The 24,519-nt window shown below is 50.3% G+C and overlaps 10 protein-coding genes across 10 annotated transcripts; 3 read left to right on the forward strand and 7 right to left on the reverse strand.

Moving 5' to 3' along the window:
* Positions 1-757: 757 nt before the first annotated feature.
* On the forward strand, positions 758-2,217 carry N7489_003167 (uncharacterized protein; the record flags this gene model as incomplete). Its single annotated transcript, XM_056708922.1, has 2 exons — positions 758-960; positions 1,014-2,217. The coding sequence occupies 2 exons, from the start codon at positions 758-760 to the stop codon at positions 2,215-2,217; spliced, it is 1,407 nt and encodes a 468-aa protein (XP_056573224.1).
* Positions 2,218-2,975: 758 nt separating this feature from the next.
* On the reverse strand, positions 2,976-4,081 carry rrp36 (putative pre-rRNA processing protein; the record flags this gene model as incomplete). The annotated part of the gene is made up of 2 exons (XM_056708923.1): positions 2,976-3,896; positions 3,947-4,081. The coding sequence occupies 2 exons, from the start codon at positions 4,079-4,081 to the stop codon at positions 2,976-2,978; spliced, it is 1,056 nt and encodes a 351-aa protein (XP_056573225.1).
* A 119-nt stretch (positions 4,082-4,200) lies between these two features.
* N7489_003169 (NIF domain protein) lies at positions 4,201-6,870 on the forward strand (the record flags this gene model as incomplete). Its single annotated transcript, XM_056708924.1, has 3 exons — positions 4,201-4,231; positions 4,436-4,547; positions 4,623-6,870. The coding sequence occupies 3 exons, from the start codon at positions 4,201-4,203 to the stop codon at positions 6,868-6,870; spliced, it is 2,391 nt and encodes a 796-aa protein (XP_056573226.1).
* A 410-nt stretch (positions 6,871-7,280) lies between these two features.
* N7489_003170 (uncharacterized protein) lies at positions 7,281-7,548 on the reverse strand (the record flags this gene model as incomplete). Its single annotated transcript, XM_056708925.1, has 2 exons — positions 7,281-7,506; positions 7,544-7,548. 2 exons carry the CDS (start codon positions 7,546-7,548, stop codon positions 7,281-7,283), a joined length of 231 nt encoding a protein of 76 aa, XP_056573227.1.
* A 3,024-nt stretch (positions 7,549-10,572) lies between these two features.
* On the reverse strand, positions 10,573-10,767 carry N7489_003171 (uncharacterized protein; the record flags this gene model as incomplete). Its single annotated transcript, XM_056708926.1, has 1 exon — positions 10,573-10,767. The coding sequence occupies one exon, from the start codon at positions 10,765-10,767 to the stop codon at positions 10,573-10,575; it is 195 nt and encodes a 64-aa protein (XP_056573228.1).
* Positions 10,768-13,122: 2,355 nt separating this feature from the next.
* N7489_003172 (uncharacterized protein) lies at positions 13,123-13,341 on the reverse strand (the record flags this gene model as incomplete). Its single annotated transcript, XM_056708927.1, has 1 exon — positions 13,123-13,341. One exon carries the CDS (start codon positions 13,339-13,341, stop codon positions 13,123-13,125), a length of 219 nt encoding a protein of 72 aa, XP_056573229.1.
* An 877-nt stretch (positions 13,342-14,218) lies between these two features.
* N7489_003173 (putative translation elongation factor eEF-1 subunit gamma) lies at positions 14,219-15,810 on the reverse strand (the record flags this gene model as incomplete). Its single annotated transcript, XM_056708928.1, is given in 4 exon segments — positions 14,219-14,783; positions 14,800-15,220; positions 15,522-15,723; positions 15,781-15,810. 4 exon segments carry the CDS (start codon positions 15,808-15,810, stop codon positions 14,219-14,221), a joined length of 1,218 nt encoding a protein of 405 aa, XP_056573230.1.
* Positions 15,811-16,038: 228 nt separating this feature from the next.
* N7489_003174 (mitochondrial 37S ribosomal protein uS9m) lies at positions 16,039-17,032 on the forward strand (the record flags this gene model as incomplete). Its single annotated transcript, XM_056708929.1, has 2 exons — positions 16,039-16,870; positions 16,941-17,032. The coding sequence occupies 2 exons, from the start codon at positions 16,039-16,041 to the stop codon at positions 17,030-17,032; spliced, it is 924 nt and encodes a 307-aa protein (XP_056573231.1).
* Positions 17,033-18,474: 1,442 nt separating this feature from the next.
* Positions 18,475-19,969, reverse strand: N7489_003175 (uncharacterized protein; the record flags this gene model as incomplete). Its single annotated transcript, XM_056708930.1, has 3 exons — positions 18,475-18,566; positions 18,621-18,887; positions 19,144-19,969. The coding sequence occupies 3 exons, from the start codon at positions 19,967-19,969 to the stop codon at positions 18,475-18,477; spliced, it is 1,185 nt and encodes a 394-aa protein (XP_056573232.1).
* Positions 19,970-23,545: 3,576 nt separating this feature from the next.
* cnaB (calcineurin regulatory subunit B) lies at positions 23,546-24,439 on the reverse strand (the record flags this gene model as incomplete). Its single annotated transcript, XM_056708931.1, has 5 exons — positions 23,546-23,580; positions 23,638-23,972; positions 24,068-24,141; positions 24,199-24,251; positions 24,322-24,439. The coding sequence occupies 5 exons, from the start codon at positions 24,437-24,439 to the stop codon at positions 23,570-23,572; spliced, it is 591 nt and encodes a 196-aa protein (XP_056573233.1). The 3' UTR covers positions 23,546-23,569.
* Between the last annotated feature and the right edge of the window lie 80 nt (positions 24,440-24,519).

Genomic DNA, 24,519 nt, shown 5'->3' on the forward strand with positions numbered 1-24,519 from the left:
TGTTAGAGAAATGGGATCCACTTGGAATTATAGAAGGAGTATGTGGTCGATCTATAATGAGTGTCCGAACTATTGAATGGAGGGTTAATAGTACGGAGATTTATATAAAGAGTTATATGAAGAATATATGAATAGTACTATAATATAACCATCTTCTCTCTAACTATGGAGTATAGTAATAACTAACTCATAAATAATACTAATACATGTATCTGTTTATAAAAATAAAATGAACGGTGGACCCCCCTGGAACAGCCCCCATCTCCCAGAAACACATTGTGTCTCGGAGATTCGGGTATCTGGTACTTAGCTGGGGTGGCCACTGGTACCTCTTTCCCCTCTTTGGACTTGCTGAGATCAACGTACTGTGTACTTTACACCTTTTTTAAACTCCCCCTGGATAGCTTGGACGATCTCATCCTTTTCTTTCTTTTTTTTCTTTTTTACCTTTTTACAGGGCCCAGACTGTTGAAACCCCCCTCCCTCAGATTTTCTCCATTTCTCGTCCATTTCTCTCGCTTGTAACTCTGGACTCTTGTCACACTGCCGCCTGACGCCTAACCGCCCTTTGTCTGGGAGTCTCTCTACTCTCTTGGATATATCGAGGCCGATCCCACGTTTCGATCCGCTTTCCCGGACCTTGCCCGCATCAACTCCAGATGCCCTTGCATCTCAAGGAGATTTATCAAAATACACAGTACTTCGTACTTCACATCATTTGCGTGATACCCTAGAGGAAACTCGATCGTCTCCGACCATGTCCACTGCAGTTGCCTCTGCAGCGGCCCCCTTGTCATCACCACACCCTACTCGCAACCCCAGCCCCCGAAACCTCCCGTCGTTGGCTCCGAATCCGAATAATTACAACTTCTCTCCTCCCCGGATGTCCAAAAGCCCCAAGAATGGATCCACTGGATCCACGGTACACGGTTCCCCGACCGAGAAGAGAGGAGCATCTCCGTAAGTCGAGAGATTCATGAGATCGGAGCTTCACATGCTGACATTATTCTCAGATCCCAAGGTCCCAGCGGAGGCCCACAAGTTACTGTAAAGAAGGAACCGGGATCCTCCCCACGGATGCAGAGTCGGCCCCGGCCTCGGAAATTGGATCTTTCGACTAGTCTTCCATCCTCCAGTGGCTTGTCGGTTCGCCCTGCGGGGGGACCTTTGACAGCCTCGATGCAACATGTAGGCCTGGCGTGCCTGTCGCCTGGCTTCCAGACCCACGATCCGGTCATGCGAGAGCAGCTGCAGCGCAGCCTCTCTGTGCGGGACCAGCAGCGGTCGATCATTGAACAGCGCATGCAGAGATCAGCCAAGGATGATGGTCCGGACGGTGTTAAGCCTTCCGAGTCGAATTTGATGGGGATGCCCAAGACCGCATCAAAGCGCAGACCTCCCGCTGGTCTATCCATCGTCCCTCCTTCCGCTTCCCAGTTCGCGAACGAGCGAGTCATCCAATCTGCTCCGCTACACCAGACTTTCACTGGTAGACATCAACCACAGCCATTGACCCGCCATGTTGTTAACCAGAGCCCGACCTTGGGCTCAACCTCTCACATGCATCAGCTGCCGGCCAACCAAACGAACAATCGTCTTCCTCCCCTCTCCGATGTCTTCGGTTCCGATGCATTGGGTCGTGACCGGGATTCTGGCCTCGCTAATATCCACTTGAATGCATCGAGCACCAACTCCTCCCAATCCAACAACTTGGCGCCGATGCCCTCCCCCGGTCTGCCGGGTAGCGTGGCCCACACCCCCAACCGACCGCGTGAATATCACTCAGCCGAAGAGGCCGTGCAAGAGATGTCCGGTGGACGAGAGGAGCTGTTGCCTCGCATTGTCCACTATGGAGGTCACCAACCTCCCACCCCGCCATCCCCACAAGTACTTCACGCCGGCCCCAAGACTGCGCCTCTTGCCCCGGAACCCCAAGCGCCCCACGGTCCGCCTCCTGCCTCCTTTGGTATGTTCGCTCCGTCTGATGTTACGGCACGCCGGCGCCCTCGGAGCGAGTATGAACGCGATAACGGAAGTCCGCCGCTGGGTCATGGCCCCGAATCTCAATATCGGCCCAACCCAGCTGCCATGCCCGGTCCACATGCTTCGTTCCCTGGACCTTTCGGCGCAGGAAGAGACTCGCCTGAGACGCAGCGCAGAAAGAAGGATGAATTCTTGGGTCTCTGTGCACGGGCTTGGGATCTGTTCCACTCGTGATACGACATTGCCTGTTAGACTCAGAAGCAATGCCTCTTCAGAGGCCTCGAGTTGGCTTTGCTTCGCGAGTTTCAAGTAATGATGAAACTTGCTTGAACCTACTTGCTAGCAAATGCCCGACCAACAGATCATCCCCAACGCTACCATCTTATATATCATCATTTCTGAGAAGTTTGCTGCCTTGGAATGCAAAGTTCTCGCTATGATGCTATAAAGTCTTAGGCACTTATTCGGTTTCATTGGCAAGTCCGATTCCAAACGATCTGTGCCTGGGCCAATGTGAATGTCCACTATCCCCGGCTCATCCTGGACGATCGAGTCGGGAAACCCTTCCCACATCAATGATGCTTGCATCAATATCATGTTATCTATGCTACGACAGTATCGACAGGGCAGCTTGACACCCTGTAAAGTTTTAGTGTTGGGGTTCTTTTCTGCATCAAGTTTGCTTTGGGCGTTGGGGGTTCCATGACTTCGTATTATACCTTTTGGACTTATTTTTGGGAGACAAAGCATTATGGTAATGAGTTCTCTGCCTCTTATTGGCCCGTTTCGAATACCTTCCTTGCTTCTCTTTACAATATTTTGCTGTTGCTGCCATGTTGGTCCTCAGCTCCGAGACTGGCAATCCTAATATACCTCGAGATCATACATACAACATACCCGTGGACATGTAGACAAATACTTATTCAGATGCATAATACTATGTACTTTCCATTCCCAGACACATCAACGCCGTAACCCAATACACAAGCGCTCTACTCCAACCTCCGCCTCTTTCCTCCATTAGGCACGCCCCCATCCTCATCACCTCCAGCGCCTCTCCTCTCCCAAGGCATCTCCTTCCGCTCCTTAGATGCCATCTTTCTGCGCCTCCTTTCGAGCGCCTTTGCACGTTCCCGTGATCCCATCTCCCCATACTTCCGCTCAAGAACCTGCTTCTGCAACTCCGAGTTCTTGAGATAGTACGGATTAGCCTTCTTGCCCTCGCGAATCAACTGCTTCTCCCGCTTCTTATGCTCAGCCTGCACCTCCGCCTCACGCTTCTTATTCTGCGCAGACCGAAGCTTATCCTGCATCCGCCGGATCTCCCCCTTAAGCTTCTCCTTCTGCTGAAGATTCTTCGTCTTCCTCATCTGCTCCTTCAAATCATTAAGCTCCGACGCCCGGTACTCGTCCAGGAATGCATACGCCTTCCCACCATGCGGGTGTTTTCCAACCCCACTGTGACCCATAACAGCCGCATCGAAGCGCGGGTCCCGGGACCGGGGTGCAGGCGGGAGTTCAACAGCTGTGCGCTTGCGCGTCACGGCCCGTTTGGACGATAGCTCCATGGGCGCATGCTTGGATGATCTGCTTTTCTTTTCTTTGGATTTGGATTTGGCGGCCGCTTCGAGCTTCTGCTCGCGTGCTTCGCGCAGCTTCGTGCGGATGTCGTCTACCGTTGAGGATGCGGTGTCGTCTTTCGGCGTGCGCTTGTCTTTGCGGTTCTTTTCGCGCATCGAGGCTTGTGCTTTGGCTAGCGCGCCGAAGGAAATGTCGGCTAGTGAGGCTTTGAAGTCATCGCCGTCGTCGTGCTCGGATTCGGGCTCTTCTTCTATGTCGGAGTTGCTGGCTTCGGACTGGGAGTCTGCGTCTGCGTCTGTGTCATCGCCTCCGGCGTCGGAGTCATCTTCCTGCTGGATTGGTTGTTAGATTTGGTTCTAAAGTAATTGTATGCTTCGCCTACTGAATGGATCGACCCGTTGGATTCGGCATCAGAGCCATCCTGCGAGCCTTCGTCGGAACCTGATGCCTCGGAGTAGACCTCATCATCTTCTGGTCGAGCTCGCACTCGGCGATTAAGTAAATCGGAAATAGCCATTTTGTTGTTGCTGTAATTAGAAGACCCCGCGGAGGAAGAAGAACTGTCAAAAATAAAATATTGCCGCTTAGGGCGGTCAGCGCGATAAGAACTGATTAGATATTTTTGGTGATGCCCCGATGTCGCGAAGAACGCTTTTAACCAATTTGCGTTTGTTGTTTTATAAATGTCCCTGCATTTTTTCCTGCATGGCCGAGCCTTCTCTCGTTTCCCACTCATAAATTTCCCATCGCCTCGTTTTCAGCCTCTTCCCAGAGCAGCCAATCGGGTATTGCCTCCACCATTCACTACGTGGATAGCATGTTCACCAATTGCTGATTTATTCTGACTTTACTCTGACTTGCTTTTGAATAGCTTCCCACAGTGTCAGGCCCTGGCACTCCGAAATCACGACTGAGATTCTCCACCTTGCTCTCGTCACGTCCCACGTCCTTCAAACTGTCTCGCGCAAGCAAGAGACCGAAGCGTGCGTCTACCGCCGCGGATCTTGAACACCAGTCACGTTCGATTCCCCAGTATGCCGATTCAGCCTATTGCGCAGTGAATATGAACTCTGCACCAACAAAAAATGGACGGGGGCCAGCCGGCCGGCTCCCTCGCACGCCTCTTGGGACCCTAATGCGCCCCCTCGGGATACACATCAGAGTGTGGGGTATGGGGACTATCCTGTACATGGCAATATCCCACCGTTGCAGTACAGTCCTACGTCGGGTCTCACGTCCAATCTTGCGGCTCAGATTCCACCAACCACTCAAACGCCACAGGCCTATCCATCTCAGGGCGCTCCTGCCATGCAACAGCTCCAACCACAAATGCCTTTGGGGCAAGGCCAACAACAATTTGGCGCTCTTAATACATTGCCACCAGACCTAATGGCCATGGATCAAACTTTCCTTCAAATGGCACAGAATATGCCCTGGATGTATCCGAGCCTTGATAGCGGGATGCCATTGTCAATACCACCCCCATTGCCTCCCCTCCCTTTCGATATGAGAGCCTCACTACCCTTCCAAAATACCCGGTACATGAGCACAATGGCTGGTGGCGCAGGACAACGGCTCGCATCCGAGCCACAACGACAACGATCGCCAACACCGCCAGTAAAAGTCCCACTGCCAACACTGCAATACTTAAATCAAGCCTCACTGAAACCAGAGAAGACCGAAAAGCGGCCACTTCTCGTTATCCTCGATCTCAATGGCACTCTAATCTACCGCAAAGTTCGCAAATTTCCGCCAAAATTCGCCAGACGCACCAATCTAGATCACTTCCTAGCCATGCTGGTCAAAAACTACAAAGTCATGATCTGGTCCAGCTCCCAACCTCCGACTGTAAATGCCGTCTGCGAGCAGATCTTCCCAGGTCCTATGCACGACGCCCTCGTCGCCCGCTGGGGACGCGACAAATTCGGTCTCACCTCCGGCCAATACAACAAAAAGCTCCAGGTCTACAAGGAGCTGCACAAAGTCTGGGCGGTGGCAGATATCCAAGGCGCATTCCCAGGCAACGAGCATCTGAAAGAACCGCCGACCTCATCACCAGGCACTCAGCCACTACACAAGAACCGCAGGCAAAAGCTTCGCGATGCTGAGGCTGCAAAGCTCCCCGCGGGCCACCGCTGGGACCAGACCAACACCATCCTCATTGACGACAGCAAGCTTAAGGCTTCCAGCGAGCCGTTCAATATCCTCGAGATCCCGGAGTTCAACGATGATCCCAGTATCGATGAGACGAAACTCTTTGCCAAGGTCCTTACCCGCCTTGATTATCTCGCCCACCACGACGACGTGAGCAAGGTTCTCCGCATCTGGAACGAGCGCGTAGACAAGGGCGAGGGCAGTATCCTCGAGTTGGATATCGGGGTCCATGAGGATTCTGTTGACAGCGAGGACGGCGGGATAAGTCTCGTCCCAAAGCAGTTGAACGCGGACTCTAATGGCGACCTTATGACATTTGACGGTGCCAACGATGTCCCTGCTCCTTCAACAGCCAAGCCCAAGAAGAAAAATAAGAAGGCGAAGGCAAGAGAAAAAGTGGCCGCAAACAATAACCCCCCGAACACTGCAGCGACAACACCCGCAACCGCCAGTACCGCAACCGCGAACCCGCCAGTCACGAATCCAACACAGCAACCCCAACAGAAAACAGAAGAGCAAAACTCGGAAACCAAAGTGTCGCGCAGGGCACGCAAAAAAGCCAGACAGGCCGAAGTCGCCGCCGCTGCCGCCGCCGCCGAAGCAGAATACCGAAAGACACACGGGCTTCCAACGCCGAGCTACAATAACGTAACGAGCGAGGAAGCCGTTGCCAGCATCGAACCAGGAGCGAAGAGCCAAGTCCATGCCCGAATTGGAAAAAGCGAGAAAGCACTCCGCCGCAGACAGAAGGCCTTGAACAGAAGGGCTCAGTGGGAAGTCGATCCTCCCACACCTCCTCCTGGGTCTCAGACCGCACAGGAAAGGTATAACTTCCGGAAAAGGAGCGTTGCTGCTCCTACGCCCCAGCTTAATGCTGAATCTGCCTCTGGACCAGCGTTCGAATCCGCATCTGCCGCTGCCCTCGCCGCGAACGCCGCTCGCATCGTGGCAGGACAATCACCCGAGTACCTCCCTCCCGATGCGGACGTGACAGTCGGCATGGAATTAGATGTTGATGAGTACGTCCCGCCGGATACTGTGCCGACGGGAACTAAGCATACCCGGTCGCTGTCACGGGCTTCGTCGGCTGAGTCGAGGAATTCGCTGCTTGATCGTCTTGAGGAGGGGCTTGGGTTTAGGCCGAAGCGTTGAGGTGTTAGCGGTTTCCTGTGTGGGGATTCCGAGCGTGGGGGTCTTTTTATTCTTTTCATGATATCCCGTTCTGTGTATTTTAGCCAACGGAGGTCTTGGGGTGCTTTATGCTGCTTTATGCTGCTTTATGGCTGGAGGACTGCATGCATACTTTTATCAATACATTGGCTCGTTCATGCTATACTAGTTTGTTTTTACATGTAGAGTGAAGTAGCATAGTAAATAAACCCGCAAGAATAGGAAGGTTACTATATAGTACTATGGTAATCATTCATAGATAGGTATTATTACTTCTATAGTATATATCTCGATTGAAAAAAATAAATAAATACAGAAAATATGTCCAATGTCCATCCGTGATGTCCATCTCCCCCTGAATATTGAGGTTCAAATGTTGAGAAAGCAAATCATCAGAGAAACATTGATTGAGACATGGTGATTTCCTGTCGCGTAATGGTTTTGTAGCTGGGTAGCTGCTGTGACAGGGGTCGTAGGGTAGGGTCGAGGATAATTGTCTCAAAGGCGAACATTCCCTTCTTGTCCCTTTCTTTTTCTCCCCTCTTTTTTTCCTTCTCTTCACCAACAGCTGCAATAATAACGACCTTGACAGCTTCCTGCGGTTTGAAAGCCACCAATCTGCGTCTGCTCTGAGCTTTCGGTACGACTCACATACCGCATCTTCGATTATATATCCTGTCGCTTGTCGAAAATGTTGCAACTTGAAACAGCAGACAGTCTGGACTGTAGGGAGAGGTCCATCCTTTGCCCATTCGACCAGCAGTGACTACCCGGGTAGCAAGTGATTCTGGAAGAAGTGGGCACGAAAAATCGTACCGTCAGTGCCTAAGCTGACCTGGGGCCGGGAGAACTTGCACACGAAAGGTTCAAGGAAGGCTTGACAGAAATGGAAAGAAGGGTGATGGATCTGCCGAAAAAGACCTTGAAGCCTTGACTTCCATGCCAAAGTCGTCATGGTATTGGTCCAGAATTGCTGGGCCCATGCGAGTAGCTCGTACCGTTCTATACGAATCTGACAGGGGAAGCCTATCCGGCAGTTAGTCTAGCCTGCGTCTTGTTCTTGCGTAGGCAATATTGGGCGCTATACCGGTGGCGCTGGACCTAGTTGACAACGCGACCTAGATGTTCAACGGTATTATACTGATCCTTGGACCGGAGCTGCAGGTCCGAGCGGGCTTGTTCGTGGAGCGCGTGCGCTATATAGGTAGGAGTGGGATTGACCGCGGAGATATATATACCTTAATGCGGGCAAAGTGGGACCAGAGCTCCGGGGTCTCTAGGAGCTTAGGGTCCGGGCTGTCACGGATCTAGTACAGCGTGTGGTTATGGACCGAGTCTCGGCCCTACCACTCGTAGCGGTTCCAGTAGTCGCTGATTTTGAACATCCGCTATGGTGATCAGTCGAGGGAGAGGGATATAGCAAGCGGGATCTGAATGACTTCGCTGTCTTCGTAGTCCCTGGTAACCATATCATGGATATCACCTGCTAGTCTGCGTTGCACAATCAGCTTCCCGATGTCGTCTCCTATGGAAATGCGTCAAGAGGGATGTAGCAAGTCGGGATCTGAACGACTTCGTCTCCGCATTTGAGAGAACGCTGAAACGAGTTATTTCTGCTCGAAGAAGCCAAGTTCAATCGGGAACAGATATACGAGGATGGCAAAATCTCTGGTTCTTTCTTCTTTCGGCATGGCCTCATCGAACGCCACGAAAGAGGGGTGTAGGCTGTGGTATACTGTAGCTGTGCAATGCCAGAGGACAAGAGACAGCTACCGAGCATGCATAGGCCCTGGACAACTCGGAAGTTATCACAGAAGAGCCTAGACCTATATATAGGTTTGTGTTGACATGCACTGCACGCAGGGTATCTGTTTGGCATGCAGTCCATGCAGGGTATGCGTTTGTCTGTATGCAGACTGAGCATTTGCCTGGTTTGTCATGTTTGTCATTCTCGGAGGCTATTTATACAGCCTCCTTTCCATAGATTCATATCAGGCCTCTCTTCATCTCCATCTTTCCTCTCCTTCGTAGCCTCAACAGTTTGTGGTTGTGTATGGCTGAGGTTGATTTTGGTAGTTATATATATCCTCAGGTCGAAGCGCCACGTCGCCCAGGCCACGAAAATGGTTTCTTTGTCGATACCCTTCGCTTGGAGTTTCGCAACGACGCCCTTTGCATCAAGGGTTCCATTGACCGTACTGTACTGTCGTACTTTCCTTTCCCATTGCCCTTGGCGCCAGGTTGCCGGCCCACTCGATGACGACATCCACAGAGCTACATCTGAGCGGTAGCACCCGCAGACTGTCCTAACGGCGAGAGCCATAACACTGAGGAAATGCGGTGAGGCCAATGTCCCGGCTTCCCAGATCGTCAATATCGATCTGGAGACCAATATGCATTCAAGGGAGGTGCTGCAGGTCGGCATCGTTGATTCCGAAGGCGCGGTGACTCCCTCATTATATCTAGTGAGGCAATCAAGTACTGCCGCGCCTTTGGAATCAACGATGCCGACCTGCAGCACCTCCCTTGAATGCATATTGGTCTCCAGATCGATATTGACGATCTGGGAAGCCGGGACATTGGCCTCACCGCATTTCCTCAGTGTTATGGCTCTCGCCGTTAGGACAGTCTGCGGGTGCTACCGCTCAGATGTAGCTCTGTGGACTAACTCCCGGAGGTCGTTCATCGCGTCGATGTCTTCTTCGAGGAGCTCCGGTGTCCACTCCAGGAAGTGTTTCATGCAGAGTTTCGAGCTCTCCCACAGAGACCCGACGCTGTCGCTCGTCGAAGATATTGAAACAGCAAGCAATTTAGTCTGTGAGAAGAGGCTCCTCCATACAAACACCCATCACCCATCCCCACCAGCAGCGACGGGTAAGAAGCAAGTTGGGAAGAAGGGAAGTCGATCGTAGGGTCAGTGTCTAAGCAACGGGGACTATAGGAGAGGCGTATCCTAACCAACAGCCATTCCCACCAGCAGCGACGGACTGGAACCAAGCGAGGAAGAAGTGGAGTCGAAAGATCAGAATGGTCAGTCTCGAAGGTCTGGACAACTCAGAAGTTATCATAAAGAGCCCTAGCCCATATATAACACCGTTGTACCAGTGAACTATAAGGCAGGATACCCGTAGCTCCAATCCCTTTCGTCGTCCCTTGCTAGCCATCTTTCAGCTCCCGTAGAGCCCACGACTTGGTACGCCCTCGGAGAAGATATTGTAGGCGATTGGTCCGTTCGACTGTTTCAGGGCGACTGATAAGACCCGATTAGGACCTTGACCTTTGGAAGGCGGAAACGCCCACGAAGGTTGAGGGTAAACTGGAGACGGTGGCCACGTTGAACTCGGGGATTGTATAGTACGATACAGTTGAGTAGTCGAGTTAAGTCGGGAATCCCCGAGTCAGCGAGCCGAGAATACTTTGGTGGGTAGGATGGTTGAGAAGACCAAGCAAGCGACGTTAACCGGCCGTGTTTGATGATGATAGGGCGACCAGGTGCTGCTTACCCCCCATTACTCTGTGAGATTCACATCAGAATCCACCAAACGAGAGGTTAGAGAAGGTGCGGACGGTCTGCCTCGTCTCGTATAGATTGTGTGCGAGAGATCCATCCATGGTAACATCTAGGATTCGGCTCCAAGTTATGTTTGATATGAGACACCGCATCCCGCTCAATGTCGCGCCTTGTCACCAACATGCCACGAAATCGATCTTGTGTATTGCGCTGCTGATGGTATACTCGGAGAGGCTGATCGCCATCTCCGGCAGCCTCGACACGGATGCGCAAACTGCGCCACGATGTGAGGGTTGTCCTGGACTTTCACTCATACATGCGTCGGCACATGACTGCATCGCCAGCCAGCCAAGCATGGTACCGGGCATGGTGATGGTGGCATCAGATTGTCCCAGTGAAAATCGACAGCTGAGAGGATGAGGGATAATTTTCTCTGCACCCAGTTCTGCCGTCAGAATAGACTTTTTTTTTGCGTCTGGAAATGCTTTGATGTTCTGACTTCTCGACTAATGTATCATGAGTCGTGACGTGTTCTCGAATGGCTGACAGTCGACGAGGGTAGATAAGTTGGTTCTTGCCGTGCTCTTCAGGATTTTGGTCGACTCGCTCATCCGCCGTTGGATGCCAGGTTGATTGTCTTCGTGTTATAGACACTTGCCAGTCATATCTCGATATTTCCCTTTCCCATAGCCCCAACCAGAGCTCACTCGTGCGGGTTGAACTTGACACAACGATGGTTTGGAGAGAGAAGACCACCATTAGTGATTGGCGATGTCTCAACAACACACACACATATGTATATATATAGCTTCTCAAACACTAATGAGCGGACAAGTCCCGGAGAAATACCGCCCTCGATCTTTCACGGGAAACCCGTGCCACAAATGAAGCTGTCACTCTTATGTCGGGAGTCCTATCTCGCTTGTAGATGTTTCTCAAAGGCTTTCCTGCGGTGTCCGGAACTTGGAAGTATGTGAGGTGTAGAGAAACATGGCGGATACGTCATGGTGAATGACACGACCAGATGGCCCATGATTCCTTCCGAATGACTGAGACAGAGCAGGTCAGGTCGGGGTTCGTTTGCTAGCCATCTCTGGCAATTTGCATGACATCCCAAGGAGATGCATGCGTCGGTATAGTTGAATTTAGCCCAGCCACCGATCTGGACGAATGAGATATGGTGCCAGATGCCTTTGGATGATACAGACGCAGGACAGGTCTTCAGAAACACGATCGCTTTGGCCGGGCTCTTGTCCGCTGCGAGGTCCGGCTTGTTTGCTAGTGGTGGTTGCGTTTGTCCGCACATGTATTGCGTCGTCTCTCTTCTTCGCTGTGAAGTTGTGCCAATTCGATCCAAGCAGACTATAAGGTTGTGCTCGACGATGACTTTGGCAGCTTCTGGAGATTACTGTGGCAGACTGGCTCAGCCGAGTTGTTGTGGAAGAGGTAGGAGAGGTAGATAGGGTAGCCAAGCAGGTCGAGACTTGACAGGATGCTCAAAAACACGACACTCATTCCTGCAACGTAGAAGGATCACGATCAGAGACTCGAGCTCCCAGGTCGAAGGTTGATATATTGGGGAGCTCTGTCAAAAGTACCGGGAAGAAGGATTTTAGGAACATGGACGCGATCCATGTGCAGACTGGGCCTAACTATATATTGCGCCGAACCTCGTTCTGAGGCGGTGGAGGAGCAGATCGGGGCTGAGGCAGACCAGTCGCAATACACTAACACTTCATAACTTCGTAGTCACAGTACGAACATATTTTGGGGCACCTGGGAGCCTAGTAATAACTGATTAGAATCAAGCTCAAACTGGTATATCGGAGAACTTACCACAATGCCATGGCTATTTGGGCCTGCCAGCCTAGAATGAAATTTCTGGCTTCTCGACAATGTATACCACTGGAGTCTGGCGTGATGCAGGACGTCGAATGTACTGGCATATCCACCTACGCTTGGGGAAATGCTCAGCTTGTTGTTGGGTGTGGATTTGCCGAAAGGTACTGTTGGAACTCAGCGTCTCAGCGTGGTCATAGGGCCAACGAGCCCTCACATGACTGCCTAGGTAGTGACTTTTACCCCGGAAATGGTCCCGGAAATGGTCAAGCCTGTTGCGCTACAACCTGGGTGGGTATGTTCACCTGCAGTCCAAAGGAAGGGAAGGAAAGGTCTGGGCTTGTCCCGTCCACGTCTCTTAGCGCGATATCTGGCGATGTCCTTTGCTACGCCGCAATGTCCAGCTGGCTCGACTTCGTAACACTGTTAGTCAAATATCATTCACATCACTCTCGGGCGTAACTCACCGCACCGGAGCCCCATTCGCTTCTCAGCCAACGTCAAGGACAATCAGATGCCTGGGGGGTCTTTATATATCCACATAAATAATCTTCGGAGCCATGGATCAGGAGTGAGAGGACTTGTGGTTTTGATCGGAAAGTGTAGGTGTGAAGCCAATGGGCGAGGTTGTCCGAAAAGATACCGTTCCTGGGAGAGACCAATGTAGCCAGGCGCGAATCCTTGTCTTTATCGAACACACCATTGACGCCATAATTTGCCGCAAGGGAGTGCTGTGTAATCTCTTGAAAAGCCGACACAATATCTAGAAGAATCCGCCTCTGCTGCTCTGGTGTCTCTCGCTGAACTCCCAGAGATTGCAAGATATTCTTTGAGTATTTCAGCCTCTTGATCACTCAGAGCGTACCTTTAAAGTATTAACAAGCTTATTGACAGCAGCGAAAGGTTATGCGTAGCGAGGGGAACTCGCGGCGGACATTTGAGGCGAGGAGGTCTTGCAGGCGAGCCATTAATGCCGAGATCCCGTAATTCCCAGGTGGTGCACGATTCCAAGGCGCATGTTGATAGAACATCCTTTCTTCGGCATCTCGGTCGACCTTGCCAGCCTGAAGCTGTTTTTGACCGAGATTCCCATATATAGTCATGAAGAGTGGGGATAGTAGATGTGAAATATGAATTGTGAATTGTGAAACGGAACTGAGGGCTGATGATAGAAGGCGAGAAAGGGAAGTAACGGATGATGAAAGCCGATGAAAATGATGCCCATAGAAGGCGAGAGAGCTTTGAGTCATGGTCCTGTTCATCAAAGGTTCAAGCAGTTGGAGGCTGATGACGCTCTGTCCATACTGGCAAATGAAGATCCCAAGGGAAAGGTATATAGGCAGCTTGTGTATAGGCAGGCAGCTCTGGCTGAGAAACAAGAAGATGCGTGTGAGATGATGGTTGTAGAAGGAAGAAGCAGCAAGTAGTTATGCTGGCTATTTATAACAGGGCGGAGGCAAATAATTGCCAAAGCAAACGAATGTTAAGATGGAAGACTCTTTATATATGCAAGCAAACGGAGTGTGGAAGGGAAGGCATGTATGTGGTCATATAACCTGGCTAAAAGCACACATGTAGAAAGCTGCATAGTTCCAAAAGCTCTTTCTACGAGACACTACTGATAAACTCAAAACTACACAGGAAATAAATATGCACTCAAGATATCAGAGAACTGTCTCTGTTCTTTCATTGCTAGAGCTAAACTAGCAGCGACCTGACTGGCTGGGATTGACATACTAGCAAAACCCAAGCCAGCTCAGTCGATCATCATTCCGCGTCGCAACGTATTCATAACCGTGATTCAACATCAACACGTAAGACCAGAGGTCAAGATATTTGGAAAAACCCAAAAGATTTCAGGCAGAGGAAAGAAGTGAATGGACATGAGACATCGTATTTTTCATGCAAAGCACGTCCTTCGGGGTATTGGGGGATGAAATTTTTATAGGAGATGGGGAGGGTAGATCGGGGCGAACACGCTTATTTGAAGACGTGGCCGTCGGTCCACTCCTTGACCTGGCCGTCGACGGTGACGGGGACGTCCTGGGCCCACATGTCCTCGACGAGCTTGCGGTCAGCCTCGTTGGAGGGGTCGAGCTTGGTGAACTCGTAACCCTCGTAGTCGGGGCCGACAGTGAAAGCGGGCTCCCACTCCTGGCCACGGACCATGAAGGCACCGTAGACGACACAGTTGTAGTTCTCGCCGTACACGGACTGAGCACCGAAGATGTACTTGCGGGAAGCCTCAAGACGGGTCTGGAAGCCACCGATCAGGTTGTTGGCCATGAAGGTGAGCTTGAGCTCGTTGTTGTAACGGTAGTTGACCTTCCAGAGAGAGTACTCATCGGCCTTGAAGTTATCCCAGAACCAGGGCATGGCAACGGTGCGGACGTCATCGTTGGAGAACTTGCGCTTCCAGTCATCAAGGATGAGAGTAGGCTTGCCAAGAGCCTCAAGGGGGTGCTTGGGCTTGGGGGCCTCGGCGGCGGGGGGCAGCAGCGGGGGCAGCAGCAGCAGCAGCGGGGGCAGCGGCCTTAGGCTCCTTCTTGGGGGGAGTGTACTTGATGGCCTCCTCAGCAAACTGGGGGCTGGGGACGACGGCCTTGAAGGCGTCCTGGTTGATAATGGTGTTGTACCACCGGGTGGTGGCGGGGTTGGCCTCGCGCCAGGTCTTGTCAAGGACAGTGGCGAAGGGGCGGGTGAGGAGAGAGGCAGCGAAGATATCGGCCAGGGTGATACGCTCACCGACAAGGTAGGTGTTGGCAGTGAGGTGAGTCTCGAGGGCAGCAACGGCCTTGAGGGCAGCCTTGGCGGCGTCATCGACGTTCTTCTTGTTGTAGGCGTCGAGACCCATCAAGGGGCGGTACCAGGCACCGAACTTGGGCAGGACCTCAGCGTTGGCGAAGGACAACCAGCGGAGGATGGAAGCGTAGTCCTGCTTGGTCTTGCCGAGGAGGGTGGTCTTCTCGTTCTGGGAGGTGACTATGAACAGGACATGTTAGCCAAGTTGCTTTGAAACTCAATTGGATGGAACAATGGAGCAATCAGAGGTGCCAATGGCACAATGTGTCCAATGCAAAAAAAGGGGGTGGTCGAGTCCAAATTTTCCCGCAGAGCGGGGTAGCCAATTTTTTTTTTCAGAGTTGTTTTTTCTCAACAGTTAATATAACACAATTGTTATAATCTGACAGGGATAACTAATGATATCTCATCATAAAGAAGGAGAGGCATAAAGATGGATCGAGTGATGTGCTGGAATGTATCTCAGGAAATGTTCACATACCATAGACAGCAATGGCAATGGTCTCAGACAGAGTGAAGCCATTGGCACCCTCGAAGGCGGGGATCTTGCCAGTGGGGTTGATCTTGAGGTACTCAGCGCTGGAGTTGAACTCAGCGGCAGAGTTAGCCTGGGTGTTAACCAGCTCCAACTCAAGGTCGTTGTGCTTAGCAGCGACCAGGATGGAGAGGGTGCGACCGTTGTCCTAGAGGAATGTCAGACATTGAATCGAATCAACAGAGATGAAGATAAAAAAACATACAGGCAGACCGTAAAGCTTTCCGAAGGCCATCTTGAATATAATGTGTGGAAGATGAAGAAGAAAAAGAAAAGAAGAGAAAGGAGAGGGGCGAAACAAGAATTTTGTGCTGGCGGGACGACTTCGGTGCCCGGAGGAACAGATGTTGCCGGGTATCACATGACCCAACAAAAAACATGACACTCGGAGACCGTCAACGGCCTCCATCCAGGACCTGAGATCCGAGTTCCAGCCCCGAATCCGCCGCCAATTCCACCAGCCATGGCGTGGCACAAGCCCAACAGCCTCACACAGGCGATGCAATCCCTCCGCCTAACCTCAACCCTCCCAAAACCCTCCCTCCAAGCCCCCCGAACAACCCTCAACACCCTCCGCACACGCACCTACGCAACAGAAGCCGAATCCGCCCCCGCGGCTGCCGCCCCAGAAATCAACTTCGGCTCCTTCACCCAAAAGCCCGCCCGCATCATCCCCGCCTCCCCATCCTACTTCTCCGGCAGCCCGCGGTTCACCGACCACGTCCTGAAGCTGGAAGCTCTGCAAGCGAAGCACGCCTCACTCCCTACCGTGGCTACGAGCGAAGCACCACGTATGGCATGGTTCAAGCTGCCACAGTTCCGCGACTACGTGGGCGAACCCGTCCCCATGAAGAAATACAAGTCCCTGGTCAAGATCCTGCAGCGACTGAACCGCATCCAGCCCGATATGGTGCCGGACGAGGTGCGCAATACTCTCAGCGCGTTCCTGCGTCCTGGTAACCCGTATGCGGTGGAGAATGTGCCGCGGACGGTGGATGAGAATGGGCGCGCTCGTGGGAAGGGGAAGAGGAAGGAGTCTACGGCTGTTGTGCAGCTTGTTGAGGGTGAGGGTGAGGTGCTGGTTAATGGGAAGAGTTTGGTGGAGGCGTTTAAGCGGGTTCATGATCGTGAGAGTGCGCTCTGGGCGCTGAGATGTACACAGCGCTTGGATAAGTATAATGCTTGGATTCGGGTGCGGGGTGGTGGTGTTACTGGTCAGGCTGAGGCGATTACGTTGGCTCTTGGTAGGGCTTTGCTGTTGCACGAGCCTGGGTTGAAGCCGGTTCTGAGGAAGGGTATGTTCTTGCTTCCATTTTTATATCTCGTTCCATTCTTGGCGCGGTTGCTAACTGGATTTCTTTACAGCCGGTGCCATCACGGTCGACGCCCGTCGCGTCGAGAGAAAGAAGCCCGGTCACGTCAAGGCCCGCAAGATGCCTACCTGGGTCAAGCGTTAACGTGGTCAGCGAGATCACTCGAGCATTTCCAATTTCTTTGTTTCAATACTGTATTATTCCACCACGGCACCCCGAGTTCGCGTCTTGTTTTATATCCTGTACTCTCAATGCATCTGGGGCATCAATTCTAAGCTTTACATTGAATTTGAGTTGAATGATTAAATCAGCGTGTTGTATATCATTTCGAGGCACGATCCTATTTTCACTGAATACATGATGACCAGTATTGATCGTTGGTGAATTCATCGTATACTTCGTCCTCTTTAGCCCTGCCGCTTCTCATACCGAGAAAACAGCCACAGGAAAAGATATTGAGGACACCAAATGAGCTCAAACGCCACCTGGAGGTATTCGGAACATTTTATTGGACCAAGTCTGACAGGACGGATGCGATAGCAGCAGAATGAACATCGTACCCAACTATCACGCACCAATTAGGGCATGAGTTGAGCGATTGAACTCTATATCCTACAGATTGAAGAAGTACTACCAATTCTACCTTTAATATAGCTTGCTATGACCCAAATATGCAAATGCTGGACAGTGAAGATAGTTGATACGTGATATCAAATAGATCGACTCCGTCTCAGATCCCAATCCTCGGAAGGGTATGCTAGCGAGATATAAGCCCAAGCCCAATTCCAAAACGGGAACACAAAGGTCCCCGTTCCATTTTTGCGCCAGATACCCCTTGTCCTTTTCCACGTTGCCCACGCCCCAATGCAAAGCCAGTTCAGATCGTTTCAATACAAATAGAGATGGTGGTAGGAGATGGAAGATGATAGGAAACAACATAAGCCAAAGAAAACCACCCACAGAGACCATGAGACTATGTACAACTCGTCAGATTCGTCATTAGGGTATGGTAAGCGGGGAAGTGGAAGATTGTGATGATAGTGATAGTGGTCGTGGTTGATGGCGAGTGATGAGGTGATAGTTGAAATGATTATAGCGAATCGACAATGTACTCCGTATTTCGGGCAGCCACCTCGTTAGCTCGAGTACCATAGGCGATAGGTATAATTGGAAGGATCAAGCGCTTATGGCCAAGAGAGAGCCAGCAAGTGATCGTCCCTCTCACAGGGGAACGGAAGACCGATGACCGAAGACGGAAGGAGGGGATCAGTCGATGTCTCGGAGAAAATGGGAGATTGATTGGTGCCCAACGAGGTGAGAGGTGACAGGTTACCTCTTCGCGATGTCAAATATCAACATCGGGGTTGGCGCGACGCTAGTAGGCAATAGCCTCCCCGTGGCGGGAGCGCTTGGGTGATATTGGCTTGCGTATAGTCTCCGATCGTCATGGCGCAGTCGTGTCTTTCTTATTTGGGAGTGGGTCCAAATTAATGTGACGTTTTGGTACGTTCCTTTTTTGCAGTTTTCTTTTTTTTTTTTTTTGTTTGCTTCTTTGCTCTTGTTCTGTTTCCTCCTTTGGACTTGGTTCATGGTCGTGGTACTGCCGTGGCTTCGGGTCTAGTAGGGATGTGGTGGAGGTCGGGTCTACTATCCATGAGATCAAGGCATTGCCCTAACACTGAGGTTTGATTAGGAGGTAAAATAGGTGCATTGGAGTATAGCGCAAACTCACCGGACAGTATCTCCTCTTCCCATATGCCCATTTGGTAATCCACTAACCCGTGGGGTTCAAGTTGATCGCAAAGCTGAATGAGGTCCTTTCCCATAGTCTCCATACGACCTCGTCGAATTAGACTCGTATTCGCCGGTTGCTGACTTGTCGCAATCACTTCTAGCACCAGGTCCTTTTGCTTTTGGCAGAGGGCTAGCCAACATAGGTTGAATTCGCTCCATAGCTTCAGACGGTCGGGGTACTGGACGCTGTCGTCATGGAGGAGGCCTACATATCAGACCAGAAGGATTAGCCTCTCACTGTAGACCCATGAAGGTGTTAGATGATGCTTGCATGACGCGCGCCTGCAGGCTCCGAGACAGACATTAGGTGAAAAGAACAAGAAAAAGAAGGATCCAGTTCGAAGTGCGACTTCTGTGCTACTAGGCGAGGAGAGTCATAACAAAGTGTGGACACTTGCTCCTCTGTCTTCTCGAGGCGAAAAAAAGGAAACAATAAGAAACTGAAAAAGAGTGCATCTTACCAAGATCCCGTGCATGGGTCACAAGCCATTCAGAAATTTCGAGTAGCGATCCTCCGGCCTCTACCAATCTTCCGGCTCGCGTTTGATCAAAAGTGCGGCGCAGGATGCGTTGGTATCGTCCGATGGCCTCCTCCAGGCTGAGCTGATCCGACTGCTGTTGCTGGGACTCTGTTTGGGGTTGATCCAAGCGGTTCATGGACCCGGACCCGATTGCAGAGAAATCAGAGATGGGTGCAGAAAAGGACTGGGTGGTGTTCGGGCGTGCCATGGGGCCTTGGTTATAAGGCTGGAGTTGCGCATTTAGATAAGGCGAGAGTGCTGCGACCCCAGACCCTGCAGATTCCTCTGGCGCAAAATACTGTGGAACGGCAAATTGGTTCGACAGGACATCGATAGCTGCAGACTGCCGTGTCTGGTACTGTGGCACAACCTCGAAGTGTCCTTGGGCTGGACCTTGCTGACCGAACCCGTACAGCATGGTAGAGTCATAGGGTGAGAATGCAGCTGGATCCTGCGGTGGCGCGCGCCGTCGCTGGTGCTGAATAGCCGGCACTTGTTGAGGCCGTTGAGCCCGTGCATAGTCCTGGGGTTGGTAGTTCTGTAATTCGTTCGACTGCAGGGAACCGCCGTGGAAGGAGCTGCCTGTGTATCCGTAGTCGTAGGACATTGGGACTTGCTCCGGGGGTTGCGACATCCCCGTTTGGTCTCCACGTGGTTGTATGGCCGGGTCAAAACCATCTGTTGCACGACCAGGTGCTCTGCGAGCGGCATTTCCAGACCGAGACATTGACCTTTCATTCTGCTTCATACGTTGATCGCCATCCATGAGGTTGTCCCAGGATCGGTGCAGATCAAGCTCAGCCCAATGCTTGGGGGACAGCGGTGGGCTTGCGTAGGATGCCAGCTTGGATGATTTTATGGATTCCAGGAAACTCTTTTCCACGGATGAAGTCTTTCCCTTGTTGGGGGTGGGGGGAGAGAGTGAGGAAAGAAAAGGATGAGAGGTGATCCTTGCGGTTCAAGTAGACATTCAAATCTTGTCCTCTGACGCAGCTGCGACACCGATTTAAGTAACAGAGAAAACAAATTAACACAATAATTGCAATGAATAGAAAATTAAGGGGAAAAAAAGGCTGGAGAAGAAAGAAGGGGGAAAAACGAAAAACCAGAATTATATGTAATTAGGCAGGAAAGGGCGAAGTCAGGTAGTTAGATAGAAATATTAGGGTGATGGATCCGAAAAGAAGAGAAAAGTCTTCACAGTCAGATAGATCAGGTATAGGTATAGTCCGGTCCTTGAATGGGTCTAGTATAGTATATAAAAAGGGTATCAAAAGGGTATAAGAGTGGGTAGTATGGGAAGAAAAGAGGACCAAAGGGGGTAACAAGAAAGGGCTCCGGGCATAGAATCAAAATATAGCATCCAATACGGAGGATCCAAGGTAAATGTAAAATATATAAAATGGAAAATATATAAAATATCGAATACAAAATATACAAATAAGCCCTAAAGCCATATAATATGATCGACGATCGAGGATCTACACCTAAACTCCATTTGGCGTGATAATCGGGAACCCGGTGCTTTGGTTCTTGGCCCCGAGGGATTTGGTGTCATTTTGGATTTAATAGATGGTTTTTCTTATTATTATTATTCTTTATTTTATTTAATTAATTTAGTTCAGCTCTTAAGGTCAGGTGGTATATATTTTCGTTTCTTTTTTTATTCTAACACTCTCACTCTCTTGTTCTGGTGTGTAACACTCTATGTTGCCTGGGGCTGATAATGAAGGAGAGGAAACATGAGACAAAATATTCTCCCCTTGCGTAGAATGTGGAAAGGGAAAAAAAAAAAAGAAAAAGCAAAAGTCAAAAGTATAACTAAACGCAACTAAACGTAACTAAACAAAATAGTTGGGAAATAAAAAAAGGGGATGCTATTTACATTCCGGGGAGATTAGCCGGGCAGCTGCTGGAACCTCGCGGAGATGCATGAGGCTGATATGTTAAGATAATAATAGGGATACAATAATAATACTTAGTATAGAAGATTAGAGTCATCTGATTATTGCATCTCTACATGAAACTACCTTAAGATGGTAGCTATAAATCAATTCAAATAGTGGAGCATCGCTTGGATCTGCACCCTGACGGCCACCTACATACGTCAGTTTCCTTTTCCTCGGGTTTCTGATTGCTCAGGTCTCAAGGGGGAGAAAAGCAATTATCATTTAATACTATGTTGTATGTTGTACTCCCTAAGTACCGGGACAAAGGTATTTGTTTACTATGTACCTTAAATCTCTGTATTCCTTTCCGACACTCGAGGAGACAATCCACTGATTACGGTCTAAGATCAGGGTTATACTTCTCTCGAATGATCTACATATTAAGTTTCCCTTTAAACATTTAACCTATCTATATAGATCGTACTCGTGAGGGTACGCTGTACTGAATATGTATATTTAATACCACGGAAAAGATACGCAGACTTCGAATCGTCCACAAAAGGAATAGGATGATGCAATCTGCGGATGTACGACATGAAATAAATCAATTTCCCTTGAAGAAAAACAATAAATATACAAATAAATAGAAGAAAATAAACCATTGGCCAGACATATAGACTCGCGTGTACTCGGACTTCTAGATCATGGTCTCGGTATATACCAGCCCGACACGTTGGATAGACCAGCCGGTAGCACAAAACACGAGGAACTGGGTATTATGTCCAGGTGGGCTTGGACATTGGTAACGGGGCGAAAAAAGGGTATCCTATGTTGAAACAATCGGCCTTTTGACGTACTTTATACTGTTAGGAAAAGAAACTATATCTCCATAGTTACCTACACCCTGTTTCAGGTTTAGATATCCTCAAACATGTCAGACGAAACATTACATATGCAATATCTAATCTTAGAAGCCAAAGAAAAAAGCTTAGACCGGAATCTCCCTTTCCCAATCCCGTCAAAAGACTAGGCGTAAACCCCCGAGGTAGGGAATAAATCTCCCTGAAACACAAACTACTGCACCTACATCGGATGTTTTATGTAGAGGGCAAGGAAACCGAACTTAACGTGATACCCTCCCTTTCTATTCCTTCTTTACCCTTCCTTTCCTCCCCTACCCCCGTAGATAAGAAATTCTATTAAAAAAGATACGACCACCATTCCCTCGAAACAACAGTACTGTACGACTTCCATCTCGGACTGCAGACCCAGCGAATCCAGTGCCTCGGAATTCCGAAATTATCGTCTCACCACGCTCATCCAGTCCGGTTGCCCAGTCAGAGCACGGACATCCCGAGGGGTGCACGATGATGGGAATGGTAGATAATAGTTGTGGCATCGAGATACAATACACACCATCTAAGTAGTTATGGTACATGTGTACATATGTACATATGTAGTCAGTAGTCACAGATGTATATACCAACGAATGTATATACAATCCGCGTAGACACTATATTCACCCGATGGTATACACAGTGTATACCAAAGTATACCTACCCTTTTACCTTTTACCTTCCACGCGTTTCATTTCTTTATATACATACCGGCGTGGCCACATGCACAGACTACATATGTATGCAGACAGGGATGGGACGGGAGCCGAGGGTCGGGAGAACGGCAAGAACAACAAAGAACAGCAGAATTGGGTGAGAGTGTGCGTGTGTGGTGTATGCTGCAAGAGGCTAAGGCAATAATAAGACGCAAGATGCACCATCTGCATCCGCAAGTGCTGGGCGAACAAGGATTTGTCATGGTGGCTGCTCCCGTACCCAACTCGTTGGTTGGGAGTTATCCGGTCCACGAGACTGCGGCCCAGAAGGAAAGAAATGTTCGAGGGAGGGGAACTGGTGTTTGCCGAGGTTAGTTTGTTGTGGGTAATCAGGGTTAGTCCGGATGAGAACGGGGGTTGTCCCTCATGCGGCTGAAACGTCAAGGCTTTGTTTCGGTTGTTGTTTGTTGGGTTGAGGTTGGAGTGTGTGCTGGCCAGATTTGCTGATGTGAGGTAGGGACCGGGATGTGTAGGGAATTTGTTGGAAGTAGAGTTGTTGAATTGTTGAATTGGGGAGGGTGCTGTTGTATAGTCAGGGAAGGGGTTGGGGTGGCTGATACTATACTTTGATATACTTCGGTTCGCCACGCATGTACTTCCCCAGGAAATATTATGCACCACCATTGACACTGGGTGTCTGAGCCGACGGAAAACAGCGCGACGAAAGATAGCCAGGAGAAAGAGGTCATGGGGAGATAATTTCCATATGTCCTTCCCATATCGGGAGAAAATAAACTACAAACACGTCGCTGATCATTGAGTCATGTCATGTCATGTCGAGACCAAGAAAGAGAAAGCCGAGCACCAAGAAAAGAATAAACACCATCCACTGAATACATCGCCACTCAACCAGTGAGAAAGGCAATCATATTTGATCTGGGCCCATAGTCAGCACGAACACCTCCCAGCAAGACAAAGCGGCTCAAAACATACTCAGTGTCATACTGAGGCTCACGTCTGTATTCTCAACCATATCCGTGAACTCCTCGAAGCTGATCTTTCCATCCTGATCCTTATCAGCCTCCATGATCGTCTTGTCGACGATCTGCTGCAGCTGCACGTCCTTGAGGTTATTGCCGACCATCATCTTCAGCACAATGAACAGCTCGCCGTTGGAAATGTAGCCGTCACGGTCAATGTCGTACACCTTGAATGCGAATCGCAGTTTCTCTTGCTTGTTGCCCTTTGAGCTGAATGCTGACAGGCCGGTCACGAATTCCTGGAAGTCCACGTCACCGCCACCGTCTTCATCGAAGATGGCAATCATTCTATCATAAATATAGGTTAGAATGCAGTCATAATATGTATGTAGATCGTAGATCGTATGTGGGGGTGTGGATTGGATGTCCGGGGAGCAACGAACCTCGTGGCGAGCGGGTTGGACGACACTTGGGGAAGGGAGAGGAACTCATCACGGTCGATAGTGCCGGAGGCATTCTATATTCCGTTTAGTATGCTAAAATATCCTCTGACAGTCCGTCGCGCGGAACAGACCTTATCCAGCTTCATGAAGCGCTTGCGCAGGCGATCCACCTCGTCCCGGTTGACTGTTGTCGCAAAGTCAGCCACAACTCCGATCCATCACCTTGACACCATATCCGACCGGGGAGAACGTACAGTTGGAGGTAGACACAATGTTATCGAAGAGCTGGGTGGTACCCACGGAGCCTCGGCGTCTCCGCGCATCGTAAATTGCAGCAGCGTTGGGCTCATTGGGGGAGGGCGGCTGGTCCATGATGGATGGTTGGAGAGGGAAACGAGATACAGCGACGAGGTGCAGTGGCGGTTTATGCAATGGAGAAAGAAAATAGAGGT

Source organism: Penicillium chrysogenum, assembly GCF_028827035.1.
Source record: "Penicillium chrysogenum strain IBT 35668 chromosome Unknown utg000001l_segment0_segment0, whole genome shotgun sequence".
Classification (NCBI taxonomy): Eukaryota; Fungi; Ascomycota; class Eurotiomycetes; order Eurotiales; family Aspergillaceae; genus Penicillium; species Penicillium chrysogenum.